The sequence below is a fragment of the Phasianus colchicus genome, chromosome 7, assembly GCF_987193195.1.
Source record: "Phasianus colchicus chromosome 7, bPhaCol1.hap1.1, whole genome shotgun sequence".
In the NCBI taxonomy this organism is placed as follows: domain Eukaryota; kingdom Metazoa; phylum Chordata; class Aves; order Galliformes; family Phasianidae; genus Phasianus; species Phasianus colchicus.
In genome coordinates, this window is record NC_143442.1 from 5480849 (window position 1) to 5504159 (window position 23311).

The 23311-nt window shown below is 42.4% G+C and overlaps 1 protein-coding gene and 1 long non-coding RNA gene across 2 annotated transcripts in view; one reads left to right on the forward strand and one right to left on the reverse strand.

Annotated features, from left to right (window-relative positions):
* LOC149917192 (uncharacterized) overlaps positions 1–8391 on the reverse strand; it is a 181510-nt gene extending 173119 nt beyond the window's left edge. Inside the window, exons 1-2 of the long non-coding RNA XR_016468114.1 lie at positions 8324–8391; positions 7124–7340 (exon numbers count right to left, since the gene is read on the reverse strand). This is a non-coding gene — a long non-coding RNA (uncharacterized LOC149917192). The remainder of the gene's footprint in view (positions 1–7123; positions 7341–8323) is intronic.
* A 7637-nt stretch (positions 8392–16028) lies between these two features.
* Positions 16029–23311, forward strand: part of NXPH2 (neurexophilin 2) — a 31864-nt gene continuing 24581 nt past the window's right edge. Inside the window, exon 1 of the mRNA XM_090143353.1 lies at positions 16029–16145. Coding sequence (XP_089999479.1) covers positions 16092–16145 — 54 coding nt within the window. The 5' untranslated portion in view covers positions 16029–16091. The remainder of the gene's footprint in view (positions 16146–23311) is intronic.

A 23311-nucleotide genomic window follows, 5' to 3' on the forward strand; every position in this document is an offset into this window, starting at 1 on the left:
GATCACACATTTAAAAACAGGTCTCAGAGTGATTTGTTAAAAACACTGAGAAAAACATTCTTGCTTGTACATTCTCCCTAGCTGATGTATTGGCTGCATATACATCAGCCCCATCCCTAACAGACCTTTCCCTAAGAGACTGAGAGCATTAAAAGCAGTAAGATGTTACTTGATTCAAGCGTGTGAAGTTCAACAGGTTCAGAGGGGACTACAAACATCTTTTTTCTACCACATCCCTTTCACATGCAGCGCTGCTCACTGCACACATTCACACAACATTCCCCTTTGGCCACAGCACTGCTTGCTTTCTGATTTGTAGAACATTTTCCTACCTCAAGTACCTTCCTTGGGGGCTACGCTGCATCTTTGTCCTGTTCTCAGCACATCAGCAAAGAGATGAAACTTATAAAGATTCTCCCCCCACATTCCCTCCCTAACGTAAGAATTGTGTTTTGCACATCACGTTTTGACACGCGCACCGCTGTGATTTATAGCACTCGTTTCATTCACTCTCATGGCAGTTCTTTACTCCAATCAATTAATTTCCTGCTGTTGGAATGCGCTCGTTCGGCCAGCAGATGGCAGCATGCGGCTGTGAGAGCTCTGCAAAACGCCTACAGGGGGAAACTTCCCGACAGGAACGATTACGAGTTGTTTGTTACGAGTTTTTGTGCTTTCGTTAATCCACATTCCTATATATGTTCTCCTACAGCAAAGCATTGTATTCCAGCTCCATGCTACCCCTGCTGGAGCTGAAGCAAAATGTGAAGTTTTCCCTCAGTTTATTATTTTTTTTTATTATTCTTTTTAAAAACGAACATTTGAGAAATTAAAAGATTTCTGGAAAGCAGAGATAAGCTGGACGGAGCCTCTTGGTGCAGGTATTCAGAAAGGTTTTTATATTTGGAATTCCAGCCCTTTATCTGCAGCTCTGGACATCATTTCTCACAACAAAAACAGCTCTTCGCTTTATTCCTACCTCTTCAGAGTTGTTGACCATGAAAGATGGTGCTATTGAACAATACACAAACATATAACAACGTCCCCTCTCCCACTGATATAACAAGCAGCAGCAGGATAGCTCAGTATATACACCTAAAAACGTCTAACATACTGGGCTCCAAAATTTTAATGCTGTTCAGTGTTTTCCATATGAGAATTTTTAAAGTAATTTGTAGCATCAGTCATTCTAAATTCCTAACATTTGCATTTTCAAAACCAATACCTGAAACAATTATCGTTGCTATTTATTCTTGTAACATGCAGTTTGCTCCTACAAGTATTAACCTTTAGTTATTACATACTGCTCTGTTGACCACAAGAGCTTCTCTCTCCATCCTATGCAAGGTTGATTTCAGTTTGTAGGGTGTGGTTATCTCAGGATTGGAAATTCAGGTACACACAGTGAACAGACAGCCTTCTCCACATCCTCTCACACCCTATTAAGGGAGGCTGGATGCATCCCTTTCACTTAATTAAGTATATGCAACTTCTATCAAAGTGCAAAGAATTAAGGGACCAGCTGGCACATCCCTTGTGTCACCATGCTGCTATAGCCAGAATGACTTGGCCATTTCAAAATATACATTAACTCAAAAAAAAAAAAAAAATCTATCTATATTCTTAATGTTTGCCTCCCCCCACATCCATATCTGAAGCAATCTCATTAGCCTTCCCCATCCCTCAAAAGAGGCCAAAACATCACATTTTCCATATAGCAAGGAGCAGCTGCTTCAGCACTGTAGTGAAAGACAGAACTTCTGTCAACAATATAATGCTTTTATACAACATGCTACACACACAAAATCATAATAAAGCAAAGCCTCAGGAGGGCCTTTCCCATGAAAGCATATATATATTTAAGCAGCAGAATCATTTTGTTTGGGCTTGTAATGTTTGCATGGCTGCCACAGAGCTGGCTGTGAAGGTCCTGTGAATTTGTGTCTGGGTGGCCACATCAGGGCTTATCCTCTGCTCCCCTGGACAGGTGGGAGCATCACACATTCCCCCAGGCTTTTCCTTACAGCTCCTCAGACTATTTAGTCTCTCTAAGTCCATCTGCCAAATAGCTGAAGTTGAAACCACCTGCTCATTCACAGGCAGCATTACCAGGCAGTTATCACCATGGTCTATCTCAAAAGAAGTCCACCTTTGAAATTCACTGTGCTTTGAGTTGAAAAAGATGAACTGAAAAGATACCAAAATTCATCATATTGCTAAGCAATATTAATGGAGTAAATGAACTTCTCTGCACCTCAATAAGCTTGATGTATCACAATACAGGAAGGAAAGAAGGAATCTTTTCTGAGGTAATAGTTAACAAATGCAAGGTTAAAAAGGGGGCAACAGGATCTAATGTCAATATATATTTAAATAGCAATAATATTGCATGAGCAGGCGTGCCAGAATCCACCAGCTGCTCCCAATGGTACAAGCCAGCTTTCCATCTCCTCACATCGTAGCCCAGTTTAACCTCTGCTGTAACATATCTTAGGACAAAGTAACGGAACCTCCTCCATTAGTACTCGAGTTCTAATTTATCTGCTTTCAGAAGTGTTGTATGAAGATCACATGCAGTGTTACAGATAAGTTTAATGGTATTTGTTAAAGCAGAGTGGGTTGGTTTGCATAACAGGAGAAGATTCTTCAGAGCTGACTTCACATATGTACATAGAGAGAATGATGGGTTACTCCATATACAGATGAACAATAGGAAAAAAAACAACTTCACTTAATTTGGAGTCGTGTGGAAAACAGCATTGATATTGAAATGTGCTAGGAGTTTTGCCTCTGCTGGGCTGTGGCCTAAGGATGATTGCAGTCTCTGGCAAATAGAACAGCCATTAAGCTGCCCCAATAATATCTAACCCGGACAGTTTCAAATGTTTAAATTAAATGGCACCTAAATTGACTTAGAAAGTACATCAAAATTTATTAAGAAGCCAACTCCTTGTCCTCTGCCCCCACTATTAGAATGCAAAGTAGGATCTACAAGTTAGAAAAAGAATGAATTTGTAGGTGTGCAGATGCAAGGAATCTGGATACTTTCTTCTGGTTATCTCGTATATACATTTTTTCTGTATCTGAAAAGTATTTAGTCTTGTCTTGGACATCCACCCAGGACAGAATAGTCTGAGTGCCTGCTGGGCCTGTTTTATTTCAGACCTTAAACAAAAGCTATTTTACATTGTAGAATAGTGCTCTGTAATCCTTCTTAGACAAGTCGCATTCTGTTAGGGATTTTTCACCCAAGAGAGATGATGAATTGCTTGCTTACAAGAAAAGTTTAGCTCCACTGTTACAATATTTATAGCTTAATACCATCTATAGTTTTCCACTTCAGCAAACTTCCACACCTGTGCCTAATGCCATCAGTGAACAACTGTGGCTTTGAAGCTCAACAATCTAGCCACATTCAGTAGCAAGCAATGTTCTGGTGAAGCCCCTGGTACAAAAAACAGAAGCATCAAGCAGCCACTACCTTCAAAAAATTACTGGAAATCTGGTTTATGTAGCAGGCTACCAGGGACAGAAGCGTATTTCACACATCACACAGGCAATTAACATCACTAAAGCAAAAACTTCAGATGTGCTTCACGTTAAGAAGAAAATACTTCAGTCATCTTTTTAATCCTTCCTAATGTTGCTGGTAAACAAAAACATCTCAGATTTCATCTACAATTTCACAGTGTATTTTCCACTAATGCTGGCATAAGGCAGCCCCTGTTCTTACATAAGTTCCTTTCTCTGCAGAACAATTTCATGTAACTGTTCATAAAATCTCTCAGTTCTCCTTATACTGCTGAAGTTTCAGGGAAAAAAAAAAAGTGTCTTCTCATTCTTTCCTTGAGTGCACTGAATGCTTTGGAAAATGAGACCAGCTGAAAAATAAAAGATACAGTAGTCTGAAGAAACAGTCCAGCTGCAGAGGCCAGCTGGGACCTGTAAGTGACATTACAGCCCAACTTTGTACTTTGCCTAAGGACAACAGGTCTTTAATCTTTATTAAAAGGTTTTTAATAACCTGGCCTTGTCCTGAACGAGAGACAGGAATTACAAAGAAGGAAGTTATATGATTCTGTATGTAAGCATATCCTCAGCTGAGGATATAAGCTGTGCTCCAGCAATCTGAAGGCATTACTTAGTGCAGTTCCTCTCAGCAGGCAAATTTTTGGGTCCACCTTACTCTCCCTCTCTCTGAGGGATCTGAGTCACCTGAGCCAACTTCTATCATGGGTGAAGATCTAGGAGTTGGAGGCTCACATGTAAAAATACAAAGCAATTGGTTATTGCCCAATACAGAGATGATTTCAGGGATTAATGAGCAACCAGTCTAATCTAATCATTCAGAAGGTCACTGCTCCAGAGATGACATCCAACCAATATTTGCCTACCAGACACATCGTGTGAGGAGGGTTTTCCTCCTTTCTTTTCAATGCTGCAGCACTGCCATCCTCTGACCCCTTATGTTCTTACAGTTGTGTAACAGTTCATGTTTGTTTTCCTTTGGAGTCCTTGAGCTGCTGTCTATACAACTCTCACCAGCCTTATCTCAGTAGTTTCACCTTTCCTGTTTGGCAGGCTATATTCCCTGTACTTCTATACAGTGCTTTCTATCAGCATCACAGATTTCTCAGAAGTCTAAGCTACGTTTACACGGACCTGCTGTGCGCAAGCTGGGGCTTGGATCACAGACAGCTGAGCCCCTAGGAAGAGGGTTACAGGTATGACAGGCTGTTCTGAGGAAAAAAAACACGCAACTACTGACATTACCTGATGAAGAACTATCTCAGTTACTGTCAAATCCTGCAGCTGGGAGCAAGCAGAGAGCACTTAATAAAATAAAAGGACCTTTTCGCACCTCATTCAACTCTGACTCAACAGTGAAAGCGGCAGACAACTCATTGTTTAGGAGCACAGGTCGCACAAAAAGAGACAGAAGTACGTGCCAGACCTCCCCATTTGTACTAAGTTAAGCAACAATAAGCCTACTTATGCCTGCAGGTGGTTCAACGCCTATAATGTTTAGTTTGGGTTTTAACGTAGGAATACCAGAAACTGTTCGTGGCAATCCTGAATGACTTCTTTTGTCTACAGTCAATGATTTTCTTTTGAGTCTAAATACATACTACAGAGCGACTGATCATATTTGGAGTCTCATTAAGCAATGCAAGCAAAAGAGACGGTAAATAACTGCCTTCGCCCTGAGGAGTAACTTCAGGAGGGCTGATGGTGGTTTTAAGAACCTGCATGCTCTGGGAGTGCATCAGCACAGGAGAGGTTGCTGTGTATAACCAGCAGGTACAGCCACCTCGCTACAGTGCTTTTTCTATGCTGAACATCCTAGCATCTTTCCACTCCTTGCAGTAGGCTTTATGTTGCCACATACATTACGTTAAGCACCAGAGTCAACAGATCCCATCTTAAATATCAGTTGCCCTAGAACATTAATAGTGGTATTTCAAGGAAACTGTTACACACGTTGTAGAACTGTGGAACTGCAATTACTAAATGACATTTTCTGCTATGTTTTACCAAGCAGCACTGAAGGAGTCCATATACATGGTATTCCTGCTTTGCAGGAAAAAAAAAGTTCAAATGCTTTTCCTGTCCCCAGTAAATTGATAACCTATGATTTTTTTTGTCTTAATAAAGTTTCATCCCAAATGCATTATTAGCACAGCATGAAATGTAAACTGTAGGGTTTGTAGGTCAAACTCCCCTGGTGTGCAAGAACTGCACAACACATCCTAAATTTACATCTCCTCTTGCTTTGCACTGGATGGAAGGGTCACTGCTGATGACAGGACATGGAGCACTATCTATTCACAGCAATGATTTTGACTCCTAAAATGAATTTCGACCTGTAGGCAATCAATCATTGAGCAATTCTGTTTCTCTAGGTAATGTTTCTACTCCCAACACTTATATAGACTACCACGTGCCTTCTGTGATCTGATTAATAAGGGCAGAATTGCATGACTGCACAAAATCCCAGCCTGTCTTTCATGATTTATTTAATCCTACAAAGCATATGTCCCCTGCTTCATTACTTTATTGATGATATTTGCTGATTGAAAAGTTACAGTAGTACTTGCTTCCACTAATCATCAGATCAAAGAAGTCTTTTTTTTTTAATTTTATAACACTTTGGAGAAGTTTCTACTGATTCAAGAAGCCCAACTCTTCTAATCCACCTGGGCAAAAGCTTGTTTTTCCACTTCCCTCAATTGCACCCTCAGAATTAAAAAACAGTAGTTTATTAATCTGTCAGTACTTTTTTCCCCCAATTCTGAGAGTTTTAAAGATGGAAGAGGCTTCCGTGGGTCTTTCAAGCTTAGTCTTACAAATACAGAAACTGACAGAACTCTGCAAGTTAGATAAAATGACTGTGACAGATTTTTTCAAAGAGTCAGTATATCAAAATGAAAGCAACAGAACATATATATGCCTCCCTCCTCCATAAGAGGAAGAAAACCCCTTCAGAGATGAACACCCCATCCCTAAGTGCCCAGTCACCCCAGGTTTATGGCTTTGTGTCCCTGAAGCAGAGGTGTTGTCTTCCAGGCAGGCCAGATGTATCAGACCCAATACAACCCTGAACTCCCATAACCTCAAGGCCATCATAGACTAAATGCTACCACACTTTTTAAGACAGGGTCACATTAATCTGTTCCAGACCTTTTCAAGAAACGTAGCATCATTGTTTTGTTTCAATCCTCATACACATTTCTACCCCCCAAAATTCATAGTAGGGTAAAACCAAAGCTCAACACAGAACAACCTGAACCATGAACTCACATAGCAAATGCCTCAACACACCACTGTCAGGCAGCTTACCCTTGTTAAGACAAGTTTTCTGCAGCAAAGAGCAGAATAGAGTTGACTGCAATATGTAACAAACTTATTTACAAACCCATGCCTGTGCTCTTAGCCTTCTTGTCCAAACAGCAAACAATTTCTCTTAGCCAGGCTTCTTTACTCCCACATTTGCTCAAATTCCAATCACCCAGTCTCCAGAGTTCACAGATTTTTCAAACCAAGTTCCAGCAAATGCCAAATGAAGAGGTACAAAACCAAAGCCAACAACACCAACAGAGAAAGAAAAAGAAACACCACCTACCTTGTTTCAAGAAGACCTCCTCAGTCCCTCCAATTTATTCCAGAGCTCTTCAGGCTCAGAATGAACCAAGCACCTTCACAGGAGGCTATGCCAGATCTCACTAACAGCTGTCCTAGAAGGCAAGGTCTGCCTCTCTTCATCCACAGAGGAAAGCTGTATCTCTGGAGAACCAAAGCACTGCTCCACCCAAATCTTGTCAGTGTTTCAGGTCTGGATTCTAAACAGAAACAACAGATTTGCATTGACTTCCACAATCCTCAGCCACCTTCTTGAAAGATTTCTTCCCTCCTTCAGCCACCCTGTATCCAGCTGGGTCACTAATTTAAGTGATTGCAGCAGGCTGATGTTTGCACCAGGTGCACCTACATTAAAGGGCCAACAACCACAAAACTGAGAACAAATAGGAAAAGAAGGAACTGATAAATATGGAAAAGGGACCACAAGAGAGTGAAAGTGAAGTAGGGAGGAAGACAGAGGGAGAGGCAGTCATCATTTCCTAAGCTAAGATGCTAAAGAATACAATCACCTATTACAGTGAAAAACAGTGTCCTTGTTAAAATCTAGGGATGTTAAATGCTGGTGGGTTTTTCATTTTGTTTTGGCTTTCCTTATCATTTAAGCTTCAAAATTTCATGTTGAATGTCAAAGAAAACTCCGGAGTTCTGAAGCAGAAAAAACCAATACATTTTTAAGTTCCAGCTGACAGACGGATGAGTAACTAACTTGAAGCTGCAATGTTCTGCACCACCTATAAGAAGTCGTGCAGCAGCAGGGCTTGCATTAAAGGCTCCAATTCTTTATCTTATCTCTAAGGCACTGAGTATAGGAAACCAGTAGCGTATGTTGTGTTTGCTCTTCACTTTGGCTGTGTAATGACAAGCTTGGAGCCAGGACCTGGGAGACACAAACCCAGCCATAGGGTACTGCCATCAGCAGCCAGCACTGACACCAGAAAAGCATGACAGATTCCAGGTTTCCTTCATGTATAAACAGCCATCTAGTGAATAATTGCTTTGGCACCATGGAAGGTGGCAAAGAAAACACATAATTTGTGCTAACATTCAGAAGCAACTAAATATGTATTTTGTTGTAGCAATTGGACAGATAAATAAATGGGAAAGGCATTACAACACACATGTGATGATGGAAGGACCAGAATGATAGAAAGGTGCTATAAAGGAAGGGAAGAAGAGTGCTCACCTGTATCAGAAGATTCCAGGTTCACAGAAGGAAGCTTCACCAAGAAAGGATGTCCAGAAAGAGAGCCTTCCCTAGTGGCAATCAGCCATTAAATGGGATCTAAGAGAGGTGCAGCCAGGCACATGGTCACACACACATGAATTGCCTTCACTCCCAGGTGCTGACCAGGTCCTTTCCCCAGGTGCTCAATCAGTGGTTCTCAGCAGTTCCCATACATCTGTGTTATTTGTCAACCTGCTCTAACTCTTCTGATAACATCATGCATGTTCTCAGTGTTTTGTGAAGCACTGTACCTCACAAGGTGCCAGATGCTGTTGCAGTATGCACGTAGGGTACCTACTTTGTAGATAGCCTGTGTAGAAGTTACCCATGAATGGTGTGCAGGGGACAAACAGAGTAATAAATACAATCTGATAATTGCTGATAAATAATGTGAAAGTAGATGCCACAATGTTGTTATCAGTGATTCAAATCCCTGCTTATGTTAGAAATGATGTAAACAAAAGGATAACCATTTTGGTCAATCTGGCCAGAAAAATAATCATTTAAAAAACCATCTGTGATCCCTTTATAAATATATAAAAAATATATGTTTTACTCTACCTTTGACAAAGTTCATTTGGGCACGTTATTGTATTTCTGTCTTCCTGACTATCTAAAGCTCTAAAAACATTTAAATATTTGAGTTGTTTTACCCAGAGTTCACCTTGATACTCAGCAACCACACGTGTCCATGCAGATTTTTATAATCACTCCCCATATGAAAGTTGACAGTGGAAAAAAATTGCTTCTTTTTATGTAAGAGATTATGACTTAGAACTGTAATAAAGGTGAAAGTGAAGTGGATTTGGAAGCGTTCACTGAACCAAAGATCACATTATATTTTCAATACTAGATGAATGCAATAGCAAATTCTAATCTCCAGTCACAGCCTTCATTTTAGCAAGGCTCTCTGATGTTTTTTTCATAATGTTAAGCAGGAATTTTTTTAGCAGAATTACACTGCATATATTTTTTGTCATAATGCAGGCGTGCTTACTTTGTGATGTGGTTCAAACATAAGCAACTTGGTACAGTTGTAATGATACTATTTATTCATATTCTCTGGGGAAAAAAAAAAAAAAAAAAAAAGTAGTTAAAAAATTAAAACTCTCACTTGCAAAAAAACCCTTGAAAAATAACAAAATTTTAGAACTACCATCGATTGGAAGGCTGCAACAGAAATGAATCTCCTGAGGGTCCCTTCTAAATTATAAAACACTCCTGTGCCAGAAATTAACTGCTGAAAGGATGTATCCATTTCTGATGATCACATTAATGATAGTGAAGGTGAAAAAAAGTCTGAGATTATTATTGCAGGGACACCGTGCCCTCAGATGCTATGGTTGCTCTATGTGTATATTTAGCACTACAATAACTCTAGCTGGTACAACTTCTAAAGCCAATTTTATTGAGTAGCTCTTTTTAACCAGTTACAGACAAGTCACTTGCCTTTAAAACAACATTTTCAGCAGTATTTTTTCTCAGTATAACATCTTATACAATACTTTCCATGATCCTGTTTTATATGTGTCTAGCCACAGTGTATAAATTATGGAAACTTAACTATTTTACCAATTTGCCTTCTAGATCCCTTCACATCAATTCCTTTCACATTTGCTCAAGTGTTTTGCCTCTCATTATATTTTAATTTCCTGGATTTCCCTTTTTATTCGTGTTTTCACGTTCATAAAAAGGTTTTAAATGTACTGACTGGCATTACGACCTGCCTGTCATATTTAAAATATGTGATCTGCTCTCACTGATCTTCTCCTGGTAGTGCCAGCATGTCTACTGAAAACATTTCATTGGTCCATAGAATTTGACCTGGGTGTGATTTTTTATTTACACAGTGATCTGTGCTCACTGGTGAACTGCGTGATACTTTTCTTGCTTCATTTCTAAACTTCTTTGAATATGTATATACTATAGGAATTCGAAAGGAGTCAGTGGGTACTGGTGACTCTTTCAAATGGTTTTCAAGATCAAAAATGGTGTTAGAGTGTACGGAGGAAGGAGAGCTCTATACTGCGATCACTCGGAGCCCTCTGAAAGCAAGCTTTAAATCTAAATGTGTAATAAACTCCTTTGAGCAGCTGAACTAGAACTTGTCAGTGCTGCTGCACGGATCCATTAACTGAGTTAGAGCAGCAGCAGTAAATAGCAGTAGCAGACTATTATTCTCTATTTAGACTGCTCATGACAGAGAGACCCAGTGTGCTAGTTGCACTGAGAAAAAGAGTTAACTGATGGGATACAAAATTCCAGTGGAAAGGCAATCTCTGTTTCAAGCAAAGCTTACAGCTCTACGTAAAGACAGCTGAGCACCTCAGATAAATGAGGGAACCACAAATGAAGAAAAATCGGGAGGTAAATGGATGGATAGGAAAGGAAGAGGAAATGCTGCTGTTATTGCAGCCATAGAGAAAAAGTGGTAAAATTAAGATTTAGAAACTAAGATGATAGAGGGCTGGAGCACCTCTCCTATGAAGAAAGGATGAGGGAACTGGGCTTGTTTAGCTTGGAGAAGAGAAGGCCCTGAGGAAACCTCATCCTGGCCTTCCAATATTTGAAAGGAGCATATAAATAGGAGGGGGAACAGCTGTTTATGAGGGTGGATAGTGAAAGGACAAGGGGGAATGGTTTTAAAGTGAGACAGGGGAGGTTTAGGTTAGATATTAGGAGGAAGATTTTCACACAAAGAGTGGTGAGGCACAGGAACAGGTTGCCCAAGGAGGCTGTGGATGCCCCATCCCTGCAGGCATTCAAGGCCAGGCTGGATGTGGCTCTGGGCAGCCTGGTCTGCTGGTTGGCGACCTGCACATAGCAGGGGGTTGGAACTGGATGAGCATTGTGGTCCTTTTCAATCCAGGCCATTCTGTGATTCTATGAAACTGTATGAAAGACACTACGTATACACTGCATATGAAAAATAATAATAATAAAAAATTACACAGCCTGATTTTCTTACAGCATAGCTACGACATTTAAAGAGCTTGCAATGATTTTTAAAAAGAACATTATATTGACCAAATTCAATGAATAGAAACATAAAAATAGGCTGGCAACTAAGGTTCTTAATGTCACAGTGTCAGAAGTGCTGGGCCTAGCCAGATAAAATGTAAAAGATAAGCACAGGCCACAAAAATGACAAAAAGGATTGATAATGAAAGCTAATGTGTTTATTAGAGGTCAGGAAGTGTAATAAAATGAGAATCATAAAAATTCAAATGGAAAAGTAGCCAGCATTCTTCAGCCTCATAAAAGAGTATATGGAAAAAAAAAAAATGCAATGCTCTATTTCTTTAGGATGAAGAAAGAACTGAAGATAGCTGAGATGTGCCCTAAAGTGAGTCTACTGCTTCAGTTTTCAGTATAAATGAAGATTCTGGATATTAGGCAAATACAGGTAATACACAGGGCAGGGAAATAAAGGTGAAAATGGAAGTTGTAACAACTATGGCAAAACCAGAGTCCAGCAGTTGATGTGTTCAGACAGGTGTAGACACAGAAGTGGTCACAGGGAACCAACATGAAAATAACCAACATGGTAAACTGCAAGTCAGGTAGAAAAGATTTGTAATAGATCCATACCGTCAGGAATGGTGTTTATATAGAAGAACAAATTCAGTTCTTCTCCCCAAGGACGAGAAACACGATATCAGCAAACATGAGCTTTAGAAATGTGCACAGCCACTGGAAGGAAAAAAAAAAGGCCTGAAAAGATAGGTAAATAGAAAATGGGATAAATGTGTTAGACTATGGGATTTTTCAAAGAATCATAGAATGGCCTTGGTTGAAAAGGACCACACTGATCATCTATTCCAACCCCCTGCTGTGTGCAGGGTCACCAGCCAGCAGACCAGGCTGCCCAGAGCCACATCCAGCCTGGCCTTGAATGCCTGCAGGGATGGGGCATCCACAGCCTCCTTGGGCAACCTGTTCCTGTGCCTCACCACCCTTTGTGTGAAAAACTTCCTCCTAATATCTAACCTAAACCTCCCCGTCTCACTTTAAAACCATTCCCCCTCATCTTATTTTTGGTGTTTTGGTTTTTTTTTTCCCCCACAAAAAAAAAAAAAAGGAAGATTGTCAAGTGAGATGATCATTTCATTACCAATCTTTGGTTACATTAATAATTTTTTAGACATGTGAAATAGAGTCATCTATCAAGACCTCAGTCAAAATGGGATTGGATGTCCCATGGGGAAAAAATTAGATATGCTATAGAAAGTGATTAGGAAAAAGTTATGTAGAGCATAAGCTATGATTTAACAGATGGTACTGAAGGTCTGGAATGAAATAACTAAAAAAGTTCATTGAGGATTGATCCTGGGAGCGCTACTATACAATAAGTTAATTAGTAATTCCAGGATAAGACTTAAGAGCTTGCTGCTGAAACATGTTGGTGACACAGAACTGATAGGCTGTCAGCAGCGTGGAGGATCTGGATAACATTATTGGAACAACTGAAACAGAAGAAAGAAGATAGAATTGCACAACATGCCCAGTCACACATATCAGGACCACAAGAAGAATTTGAATGGAAGGTTGAAGTTATTGCTTACAGCAAAGCAAAGATGCACTACAATCAAATAGGTGACATATTCTCGAAACTGAACATAGGGTAACACCATGTATCACTGAATGCATTTCCAAGAGAGGCAGAATAAACATTAATAATGTCCCACAAGACTGCCAGAATCTAAATTTGGATGCTCACCCTGATTCAAGGAGTTTTTAATTTTTTATTTTACGTGGAATCTGCTCACACCTTCTAGAGAGCCAAGAGCAATGGTCAAAGCCAATGTTTTAGATCAGTGTGGAGGACATGAGAATTGAGTTAGGGTCGAATGACAGATGAGTCCAGTGTTAACTACAGGCTGAATTTGTTTGTGCTTATAAACAACTTGACAAAGGAACAAACATCACTATTGACTTTGTGCACGAGCATTACAGAACATGTGTTGAACAGGTATTTTTCACTGTCTCAAAACAAAGTAGGACCTAGCTCTCACTTCACTTTTGGCAGTGGTATCGTCAATTCATTTATGGAACAGTGGGATTCATTCCTGCCAATATTATTTCCTGAGATTAAGCAACTATTTGTTACTGTGCCTTAAAATTAGACCAGAAAATTTTCACTTCCCCATTCCAATGATGTTTGAAGCCAAAGCCATGCAGGGAATGCAGAGCTCAGCCTTACATCCTGTTCTTAACCAACACTGCTGTGACTTTTCTGGGAAGTAGTACAAATAACAATACTACTTATCACTTACTGTGCATGGTACTTTTCATCTTCAAAGAGCTTTACAAACATTTGCAGCTGGTTAATCTGGAAAAAGTATGATTTAGGGCCAGCTTCTGATAGCTTGTGTGACAAAGTTAATGTCATTTAAATTGAGTCTGTTTGTACTTAATAGGATAGAACTACAGTACTTTAGTTTAAACGCTATTGTTCCATTAAAAGCCAATTATAGAAATTCAGCTTTCCTTGACTTTATAGAGCCCAGCTTTTCATTTCCAAAAAAAAAAAAAAAATCTATCTAAATACTTCATCCGACTTCAGTCTTCATAAGTCTATCTAATTGCATAATACTCTTCACCCCACTGCATAATGCAATTCGTCACGAGGAAACGAAGCCCTCACAGCGGCTCTGCGGGCAGTGAGGCACTGCGAGCAGCAGAGAGCGCCCGAGGAGTTTGCATGGACTGCGGGGAGCCGAGGCCGGGCACAGGACGCAGGGAGAGCCGAGTGTGCAGCCAGGGATGCTTCCATTCACACGTGTGCTGTAGGGATCGTCATTTCTTTTGCCCTGATGGGAAAAGAGTTGGGGGCTTAAATTCTGATATTTTTGTCCTAACGTGGCTTATGTTGATTATTCTATATTAAAAAAAGGTCACCAGAAGTCAACGTTTAAAAAGAACTTTTCGATAGTGTTAAAAAAATTAACCGTGTGGGTTATGTTGTAGTGCACAGCTCCCTCCAAAAGTAATGCCTCCTGTTTAATTCCATGGCAACTACTCCAGACACAAAGAACACTATTTGATAGAGCAAATTCAGCTGCAAAACACTACTTTGCACCATAGTCATCAGCTATGCATTTTTTGCCAGCGATGAACAAGAGCCTGCATGCCAAGCTCGTAACAATCTGCTCCAGCAGAGGTGACCCACTGCCACAGTTGTCACTGCTGAAACACGCCAACCACCCCACATTGTACTCACGTCCACTGTTTGGTCTCCATAAACATTCAGCAATCATTAATTGAATGTCAATGGGTGCCATTTTTTCCACGTGGAAGAATTCAATGACGCATCTTTGCTCCACACACGCTTCCATGTCAGACACCATTCTGTCAGTCTGCCCTTCTGCTGCCATCTGTTGCACAGCAACAAAATATCACAGAACGTTGGTGGGAAGGTTCAACCTCTAGTGCTGTAACCCCCAACATACGCCTGTGAGATCACGGGCCAACATCATAAAATAGGAGGCATTACTTCCGGAGCAGCCTTCATGTATTGATTCAGCGAGTTTGGGTATTTCTCTTAAGTTTGGTGCACATTTACCCATCTTAGAGTAGTTCCGTTTAGATTTAGTTTCCATTTTAGAGCTGCACAGTTTACATATAGGTTCCTTTGCCATGCTTCAGCGTATTTTCTCAAATTAAACAGAGCAATTAGGAAAAAAAAAAAAAAAAAAGATCATCTCAGAAAGAGCAGTGATGCAGTGGCAGAGGCTGCCCTGGGAGGTGGTGGAGTCACCGTCCCTGGAAGGGTTGAGGAGCTGTGGAGATGTGGCTCTGAGGGCTGTGGTCAGTGGGCAAGGTGGGGTAGGCTGGGGTTGGACCTGGGGATCTGAGAGGTCTTTTCCAACCTTCATGATTCTATCATTCTATAATAATATTAATGCAATCTGTGGCTCGTTCGCATCCCGTGACCTGTTTTGTCAGACATCCAGCAGCAGGTCTAAGGAAGGAGCCAGCGGGACACAACCCCCAGTAACCACCGCTGTCGTGTGCTGAACTCACGGCTTCTCCCAGGCGCTTCCAAAGCTCTTAACATCGCCGGGTGTTTTAAAAGCTGAAGACGCGGGGCTGGTCAAAGTGTAACCTGAACACGGGTGTGGTAACAAGACACGACAGAGCCGCGAGAATTAGGAAACTAACCTGTGAATAACGGGCAGGGTTTAAAACTGAAACCTCCCAGCTCCAGTGCGGCTGGGGTTCCAGACCCATCCGAGGAAAGCACAGAAGCGCCAGGCAGCGGGGCGGAACGCTTCGCACACCTTTCAGAACGAGCGCGGGGTGCGGGGTCAGGGCGGGCTGCGGGGGGCACGGACCGCCCCGGCAGCTCGGAGGGATGGAGGGGGCGGCCGCTGCGCCTCGGCTTTAAACTTGCCGGGAAGGGCCACCTCAACGCCCGGTCCCACCCCGCCCTGGTTCTGAGGGGTCCCCGCGGCTCGGAGTCGGCGGTGCGGCCGCCTCCTTCCCGCCTCCTCCGTCCCCCCCCCCCGCCTCCCCGCCCGCCCGCCATGGCCGCCCGCGGAGCCGAGCGGCGCGGCGCGGAGCGGCGGGGCAGTGCTGGGGGCTCTCCGCCGCCCGCCCGCGCCCTGTGAGGGGACAGCGCGTCCCCGCGCTCCGTCCTGCCCCCCCCCCCCCTCCCCCTCTCCCCGGAGCGGAGATGCGCGAGGCCGGCGCGAAGGGATTCGCCTCGTAGACGGCAGCCAGCATGGTGCACCTGCAGCCGCTGCCGCTCGTCTTGCTCCAGGGCGTCCTCCGGATCGTAAGTGCCCCGAGCCCCGAGAGCAACTTTGGGGGTCGGGCGGCGTCGCCCGGCGGGGTGGGCGCGGCGGTGCCCGGAGCTGCGGCCGTGTGTCGGTGCGCGCCGGCGGGGCTCGATGGGTTTTAGCCTAAATCGCGTTGTGTGCGGTGCGGGGCGGGCGGCGGAGGCTTTGGGAGCGAGAAGGGGGAGAAGGCGCTGCTCGGAGCCGTGAGAGCGGCGGAACGCTGCCGTTCTGTTAATTCTCCTGCCTAACGTTACGAACAGCGGTGTCGTGTTTGCGAGAGTTCGCGATCTTCATTTTCAGGAGGCGCAACGCCGTTTCGAAGTTATTTATTTCAGGCACCCGTCATTACCTCAGGCTCGCGCTGCACAACTTGTGCCTCTTTTTCCCTCTCATCTGAAAGTTTGCGGCGGTGTGTAATAAACCTTGAAGGGATTAAACGCCCTCCTAGAGAGCCGGATTCCAACCTTAGGGCGTGAGCGAGTGGATTCTTTTCTAGGAGAGCCGCTGTCCGGTCCTACACCGGCTTGGCGTCGCGCTGTGCCGGCGCGGCGGGATGGAGCAGCGAACGGTGGGCTGAGAGGGGAGCTCGGTAACGGCTCCCTCTCCCTCACCACACGTTTATTAAACGCCTATCAAAGGGATTCATTAAAACTCGGAGCGACCAAGAGGTTGTGGCACGGCGTTACGGAGTCGCCGCGCTCTGGAAGCGAAGGCTGAGCGCGGTGCAGAAGTTGCTGTTTCGACGAGACGTGGCACATCTCCGGGTGGATGTGGCACTGAGCTCCCAGGAGCCTTCCTTTTCTACCTTCTTCAGCCGCGAAGTTTTCGGAGCCAGTTAGTTTCATTGCCCGTCTGGGTTAGTTGTGAATATAAAACATCATTCTCGTTTAGCTTTGCGAGATGTTTTAGGTCTCCTTTTTAATGGTCATCTCTTGTTAGGAATTGGTGTGAATACATTTCAGCACGCTGTTACCAGAACATCTGGGCAACCTCTGGTTAAAGCTACAGCTCGTTGTAAATTAGCATCTGGTTAAAGCTGCAGCTCCCTGCAAATTGAGGGCAAACACTGGTGTGAGGGTGATGCACAGAACACACGGGCTGTGTTCTTTGTTCCCTGCACTGCATTCGGGGTGCTGGTGGCTCCAGGGGGCTGTTCAGCCCTTACGCATGCAGGCATTGGTGATGCTCATCCCTGGCACTGGCTTTTAACCCAAGAATGTGCTTAATATTAATACAATGAAAGAAGCTCTGTATTACAGCCAATGGAGAAAACAAATGTGGCTTTCCATGTTGTAATACAGCAGCACTACAGTAACCTAGAAGAACTGCTACCATCAAACGCTCACTGATTCACAATTGTATTCTTTAAATGCAAACAGAAATGCTACAGTGCAAAATATTTTGGTGCCCATACTCTAAGTATTAATGAATCCAGAAGTACTTTATTTTTTTCTAATTAAACTTCACACTTGCTTGGCTTTCAAACACAAAAGGGTGTTATCTATGTATCTACTTTCTAAAGACGCACAGCTGCAGAGTAGAACTTCTCAGATCCGAGATGCTATAGGTGATGGCAGATAACATCCCTGCAATTCTGAACACGCAGAGTTAGGTGACTGCAGACACACAATAACCAATATCATTCAATCAGAAGTTGACATTTGGTACTCTTAACAGAGGGTGGGTACATTATTGTAACGCTTTCCTGGGTTACTTTTAAGCTAATAGATGGTGTGCCAATATGTATATGAACACATATAACACATATATATGTATTTCTTTTAACTACTTTGCATATTGGGGTATGTTAAGTAGTGGGGATGCATGCTGTTGTGTCAGTTAGAGGTGCCAACTGTACAAATGCATTCAGTTTAAGTCAAGTTTACTTTGTGCTGGCTGTATAGAGCATAACAGTAATTTGCAGTGTTCAGTGTATGCATTATTGATAAGGAGATCAAAAATTGTTATCTTGTGTTGTCACCAGTAGATACTTTACCATTAATTGTCACCAAACTTTTCATTTGTCCCTAATTGCTCAGTGCTCTGTTAATTATCTCTGTATAAATGAAGGAGTTTTAGAAATTGGAGATTGAAAAGACTGAGGTATTTTCATTTTGAAGAGTTCTTGTTAAGAATAGGCTGTTTTTTTCCTGCTTTTTTAATTTTCACAGTTAAAATATCACGTTTGGGGTCTTGAAGACGTATGAAACTTCTCCCTTTAAGAAAGAGAGAAAAGTGTATGTGGGGGTGGACACAAGAGAGGCTGTATGCAGGTTCGACATCCAGTCTGCAGCATCTCCAGATAGCTGTCATGGCGAGGCGCAGCAACAGACACTCACATCAGGACCTGTGCTTCTGTGGGGTAATCAGACACCCCCATGATTATTTATTCCTGCAGCCTCAAACTAACAAAGGGTTACGGCAGCGTGTTCCAGTGCCTACAGATGAAGGTGTGTCAGTCCTAGCAAGTACCCTCTTCCATCTGTCGCTGGGCAGAGCTGTCACCATGTTATAAACCTAGGAAGGTGGTTATTTTAAAAGCACTGTGCTTGTGTAGGTAACAAAACAACAACAACAACAAAGTAGATTATTTTAAGATTTTTCTCCACTTTGGAATGAAGTACAGCATCACGTTTATGTGAAATTCAATGACGCTTTGTTTTGGACTTTTAAAAGGATGACATTTTCACGTATGATGAAAATCAGTTTGTTTCTCAATAAAGCCAAACATTTTAGAGAGTATTTAGCAGTTAAAAGCTCTCAACAGCTTAAGTACAACATTCGTACTGTGCTGTACAATGCTTCACAAGCAGAAATAGCTTGAAAAGTGAGATAAATGTGCGTGTCCATCTAAAATACATCTGTGATGTGAGGAACACAGGTGTCTTCCTCCTGGCTGCTTGAATTTTGCCCCCATTGCCTTGCAGACTGGCTATGTATTACATGCCCTTGCAGTGACAATCAGAAATAGCCACCACATAAATATCCAAACTCCATTTCCTAAATGTGAGCACTCCCTTCTTGTCATCTTGAAGTGCATAGATGAAATTCCCTCTTAATTTCAGTGAGAAGTTTGTCAAGAAATCCATTTGGCCCCACGTTTCATTTGGTGCATTTTGGCTGTCAGCACTGCATGCCCGCATCTTACTGTTCTGTAACAAAGCATTACAAGTAATGTAAGGAGTGAAATGGAAGAATCTTAAGTTTGGAGCTGAAGATAGCTTGAGAAGTGCTGAGCGAGATGTGATCATTCTTGGGCACTTCAGGGAAATAGTTGTGATAAGGAAAGGATCTGTGCTGTTTGATGTTCAGTGGCTTATGGCCAAATATAGAGTTCCATAAGTATGGGCTGCTGCTTTGACAGAAACCAAGCAAGCTGTTCTGGTGCTCAGGGCAGATAGCCGTGTGTGAAACCGAATGCAGCAAGGAGAAGAGAAGGGTCTGTTGCCTTTATCACAGAACTGCTGTGATAAGTGACTATCTGAAAGCAAGCGTACTTCACAGGGCAGTGCATTTGCTCTGTTACTGTCTCTAGTTCTGACTTTTGCCTGCCTGTTTCTAACTCACTGCTTTGATATACCCTGTTACAAAGCAAAAATGTTGGCCTTGAATTTTTCGCTAGACCACAAGGAAAGTTCCTTGACAGGCTGAGGGAGCTGGGCTTGTTCAGCCTGGAGAAAAGAAGGCTGCGGGGTGACCTCATTGCAGCATTTCAGTACCTAAAGGGAGCCTACAGAGCGGAGGGGAATCAACTCTTTGAAAGGGTTGATAACTGCAGGACCAGGGGAAATGGTTTTAAGTTGAGGGAGGGGAGATTTAGGTTGGATGTCAGGGGGAAATTCTTTACAGGGAGAGTGGGGGGTTGGGGATTCATGATCCTTGAGGTCCCTTCCAACCCTGGCCATTCTGTGTGATTCTGTGTGTGATTCCCACTTACATGACTGCTGTGCATCCATCCTGACCTTGATTTCCAAACATCCCCTTTTGGATCTTTCACCAAAACAGCCTTTACTTCAAACCTTAAATATGTTATGTTCTGTTTCCAGCAGAGCATCACTTGTGCTGAGCAAATCCATGAAAGATACATTTCACCCTATTAGAAGCCCTTTTCCAGAGTTTAATATTTCTCTAGCAGATTTTCTCTGATACTCTTCAAGTTCATCTGCTGTTGCATCATTTGGTTCATACTTCAGAAAGCTATGGGAACAAATGAGTACTGAAAGAGGAAATAAAGAGCTGTGAAGGTGGGTCCATAGTTAAGATAAGGAGGTTTTGTCTGTGTGGTAGGGATTTCAGCGCTGCCACAGTGCTCCCTTGCATGGCAGTGCTTACTGTAAATACAGAATTTGAATAACTTAATTCCACTCTAAGTTGTAGTCATTTTTAAAGTGCTTTAAGAGCTGTAATTCTTGGGGCTTTCTCTTTGTTCTGAACAACTGATAGTAATAATAGCAGGGTAGTGAAAAGGTAAATAGCAGGGAGAAGTAAAAATAAAACTGATGACCTGATGTCTCTAAAAGCAAGTGCATTGGGACCGATGGTGGTTACTGTGTCATTATAATGCAGAGGTAAGGTTATTTAGAGTGCTCTGATTCTGCTTCTCCAGATGTAGCGTGTTTGTAGCTTAAGTTGGTAGCAATCATTTGAGAATTTCTTTTCAAATACTTGTTTTTTTTTTTTTTTGGTGAAGACCAGGTATTTCCAAAACCACGAATCACCAGTGCATACTCAGCCTTAATTTCATCTTTTTGTAGCGTGTATCTGAGAAAATAGAACAGTGCCTAGAAATACTGCTGTATTTGTGTTATTATTGCCTAGATTTTTGGGCTTTTTATGGATTTGATGGCAAAAGAGCTGGCTGTTTTGGAGGCTCTCCTGGAGAAAAGAAGCAGCAGGACTTAGCTGTGGAGATGAATACAAGAGTGGAAGACAACCTGAGCAGTTACTGTAGGAGGCAAGGGATAGACAGGCACAAAGCTCTGCAGTGAGAGCAGTGATGCTGCTGCTCTGCTGCTGTTCTTCCACGTGAGGAGCTGTGGAAATGTGGGTTGCTTCCAGTGGCCCTTCAGCAGGGGGCAAGCAGAGAAGGAAGGTTTGAACTCTCTGGCTTGGTCTGTGTCTTTGATTGCATACATGTGAGGACCTGTTGGTTTCCATGGGCAGCTGTGGGTGCCGTCACTGCTTTTATCTCTTGAAAAGAGAGTGGGAACCACAAAGCTTAGCAACCCCAGGATGCTAAAAATGTGGGACCCTGTGTCTTTTTTCCTCTAAAACTGATTGCTTGGCTTCTTTTCTGCTTGCAAGCATCTACTGAATGCTTCTGTTTTTCATTGTGCGTGTTGGGGAAGATAGCACTGCTGTTCCCCATGAGACTTAGAGGGTCTTATGGCCAGTGATGTCCCTTAGGCCTCCCGCTGTAGCTGTTACTGCTGTGTTGCTCCACCCCTCCTAGCCTTAACCACACAAGGCAGAAACTACTGCTACTGTATCTTGCTGAGTGAGAAGATCAGTGTCTATCAATGTGTTGGAAGCATCCTACAGACAGAAACAGGAGACAAAAGTGTGTAACTCCTGGTTCTAGGTCATGTAGACATGTTCTGGGCTTTCTCATATATCAGAAAGTTAGCATGCAAGAAAAAGCTGTCTTGCTCTTTGTTTTTTTTGTCCTTTGGCTTATTTTTAATGGAGAAAGTAGCATAGCAGCTGAAAAGAGCTGTTGAATCTGACTCAATTGGCCAGAGGTGGGAAAATCTGGGGAGGGATATGATGTGAAGTAAGGGAGGAACAAAACCCAGTTTCTTGGGCAAACTGTGTGTCAGGGAGAAGGCTAAAGCCTGTGTTGTTTTCCACTCATTAAGCTAACAAAATGCTAATCAGCTTTGTGGATAGATTCGTAGTAGATAATGTTACCTTTGTAGCCACTGAAGGGTTATCTGGTGTGTTAGGCTGGTCCTCTTTAATTTAGATGATTGAAACAGTTATCTATATACAGCAATCACTAACTAAATTGCATGTTGCTTTCTTTAAACATGGATGGATTTTTTGCCATTGGCTACTCTCAGTATTATGACCAAAGCACGAAAAAGGCTGATGATAAACTTGTTGGGCTGAGATGAATGCTGTGGTACCTCTGGAGTTACATGCAAGACCTCGTTGCTGAACCATTATGTAGCTTACAGTAGTCATGGAAATAGTTTTCCATTCCTAGAAACACCAATTTTTGAGTTAGTTTTGAATCACACTGTTTACACTTCTGTCTCCTATGTTAAATCATAGGATCATTTTGGTTACAAAATACCTTCAAGACTGTACAGCCCAGTTGGGCTCTCTTTTCCTCCTGGAGATGCCCATCCCATCCAGAACACAGCAGAGGACTAAATAGAAACACTGCCTTCTTTTCTACTACCCAGACACACTTAATTTTTATTATTTTTAAGTAAAACATACTTTATTTGTACAGAAAACAGGAAACTAAGTAGTTACAGCCACGTCTCCAGGATCTACTGGGGGCCATTAGTTCACACCTTGCTGAGAGCAGTCAAACTCTCTGGTAGAAGCACAATCCAAAGTCCTTCTCAGTTTGAATCCCAGATTGTCTTAGTTTGTATTTATGGTGTCCAAGAATACCATTCTGCAGAAATCTGCCTTCTGGTGATGTGTACAATATTCTTTCAAGGAACAACAAATAGTTTTTCTCGTGGAATAACAAGATTAATGTGGCAAAATCTCTTTAATAGTTTTTCTATCTTTGGTTTTGATGGATTGGATTGTGTTGTCCAGTTTCAACCAACAAATAGACTTCTTTTCACGGATGCCAATTGGCTGATAAATGTAAAGGAAATTTAGCTTTGTACTATTTAGACTACAGTAAAACTGTAGTCCTGAAAATGAAAACCTATAGGCTTATCCTATACCAGTGATACTCCCTAAATGCCCTGAGGGATGTTAGTGTTGAGATAAACTGGTCTGTGAGCAGGTATTAATAAGCCTCTTCTACAAAGAATGTGCACTATGTCCAGATTTGTCTTACCCACTACAGCTATTAAATAGAAATCTAATTACCGTGGAGGTCAGCGAGTCTTTTGGATCCAGCTGAAGTGCACAGGATGGATGAACAGTTATTAGAGAGAGACTGACATATAGCTGACAGGCAACAGCATCA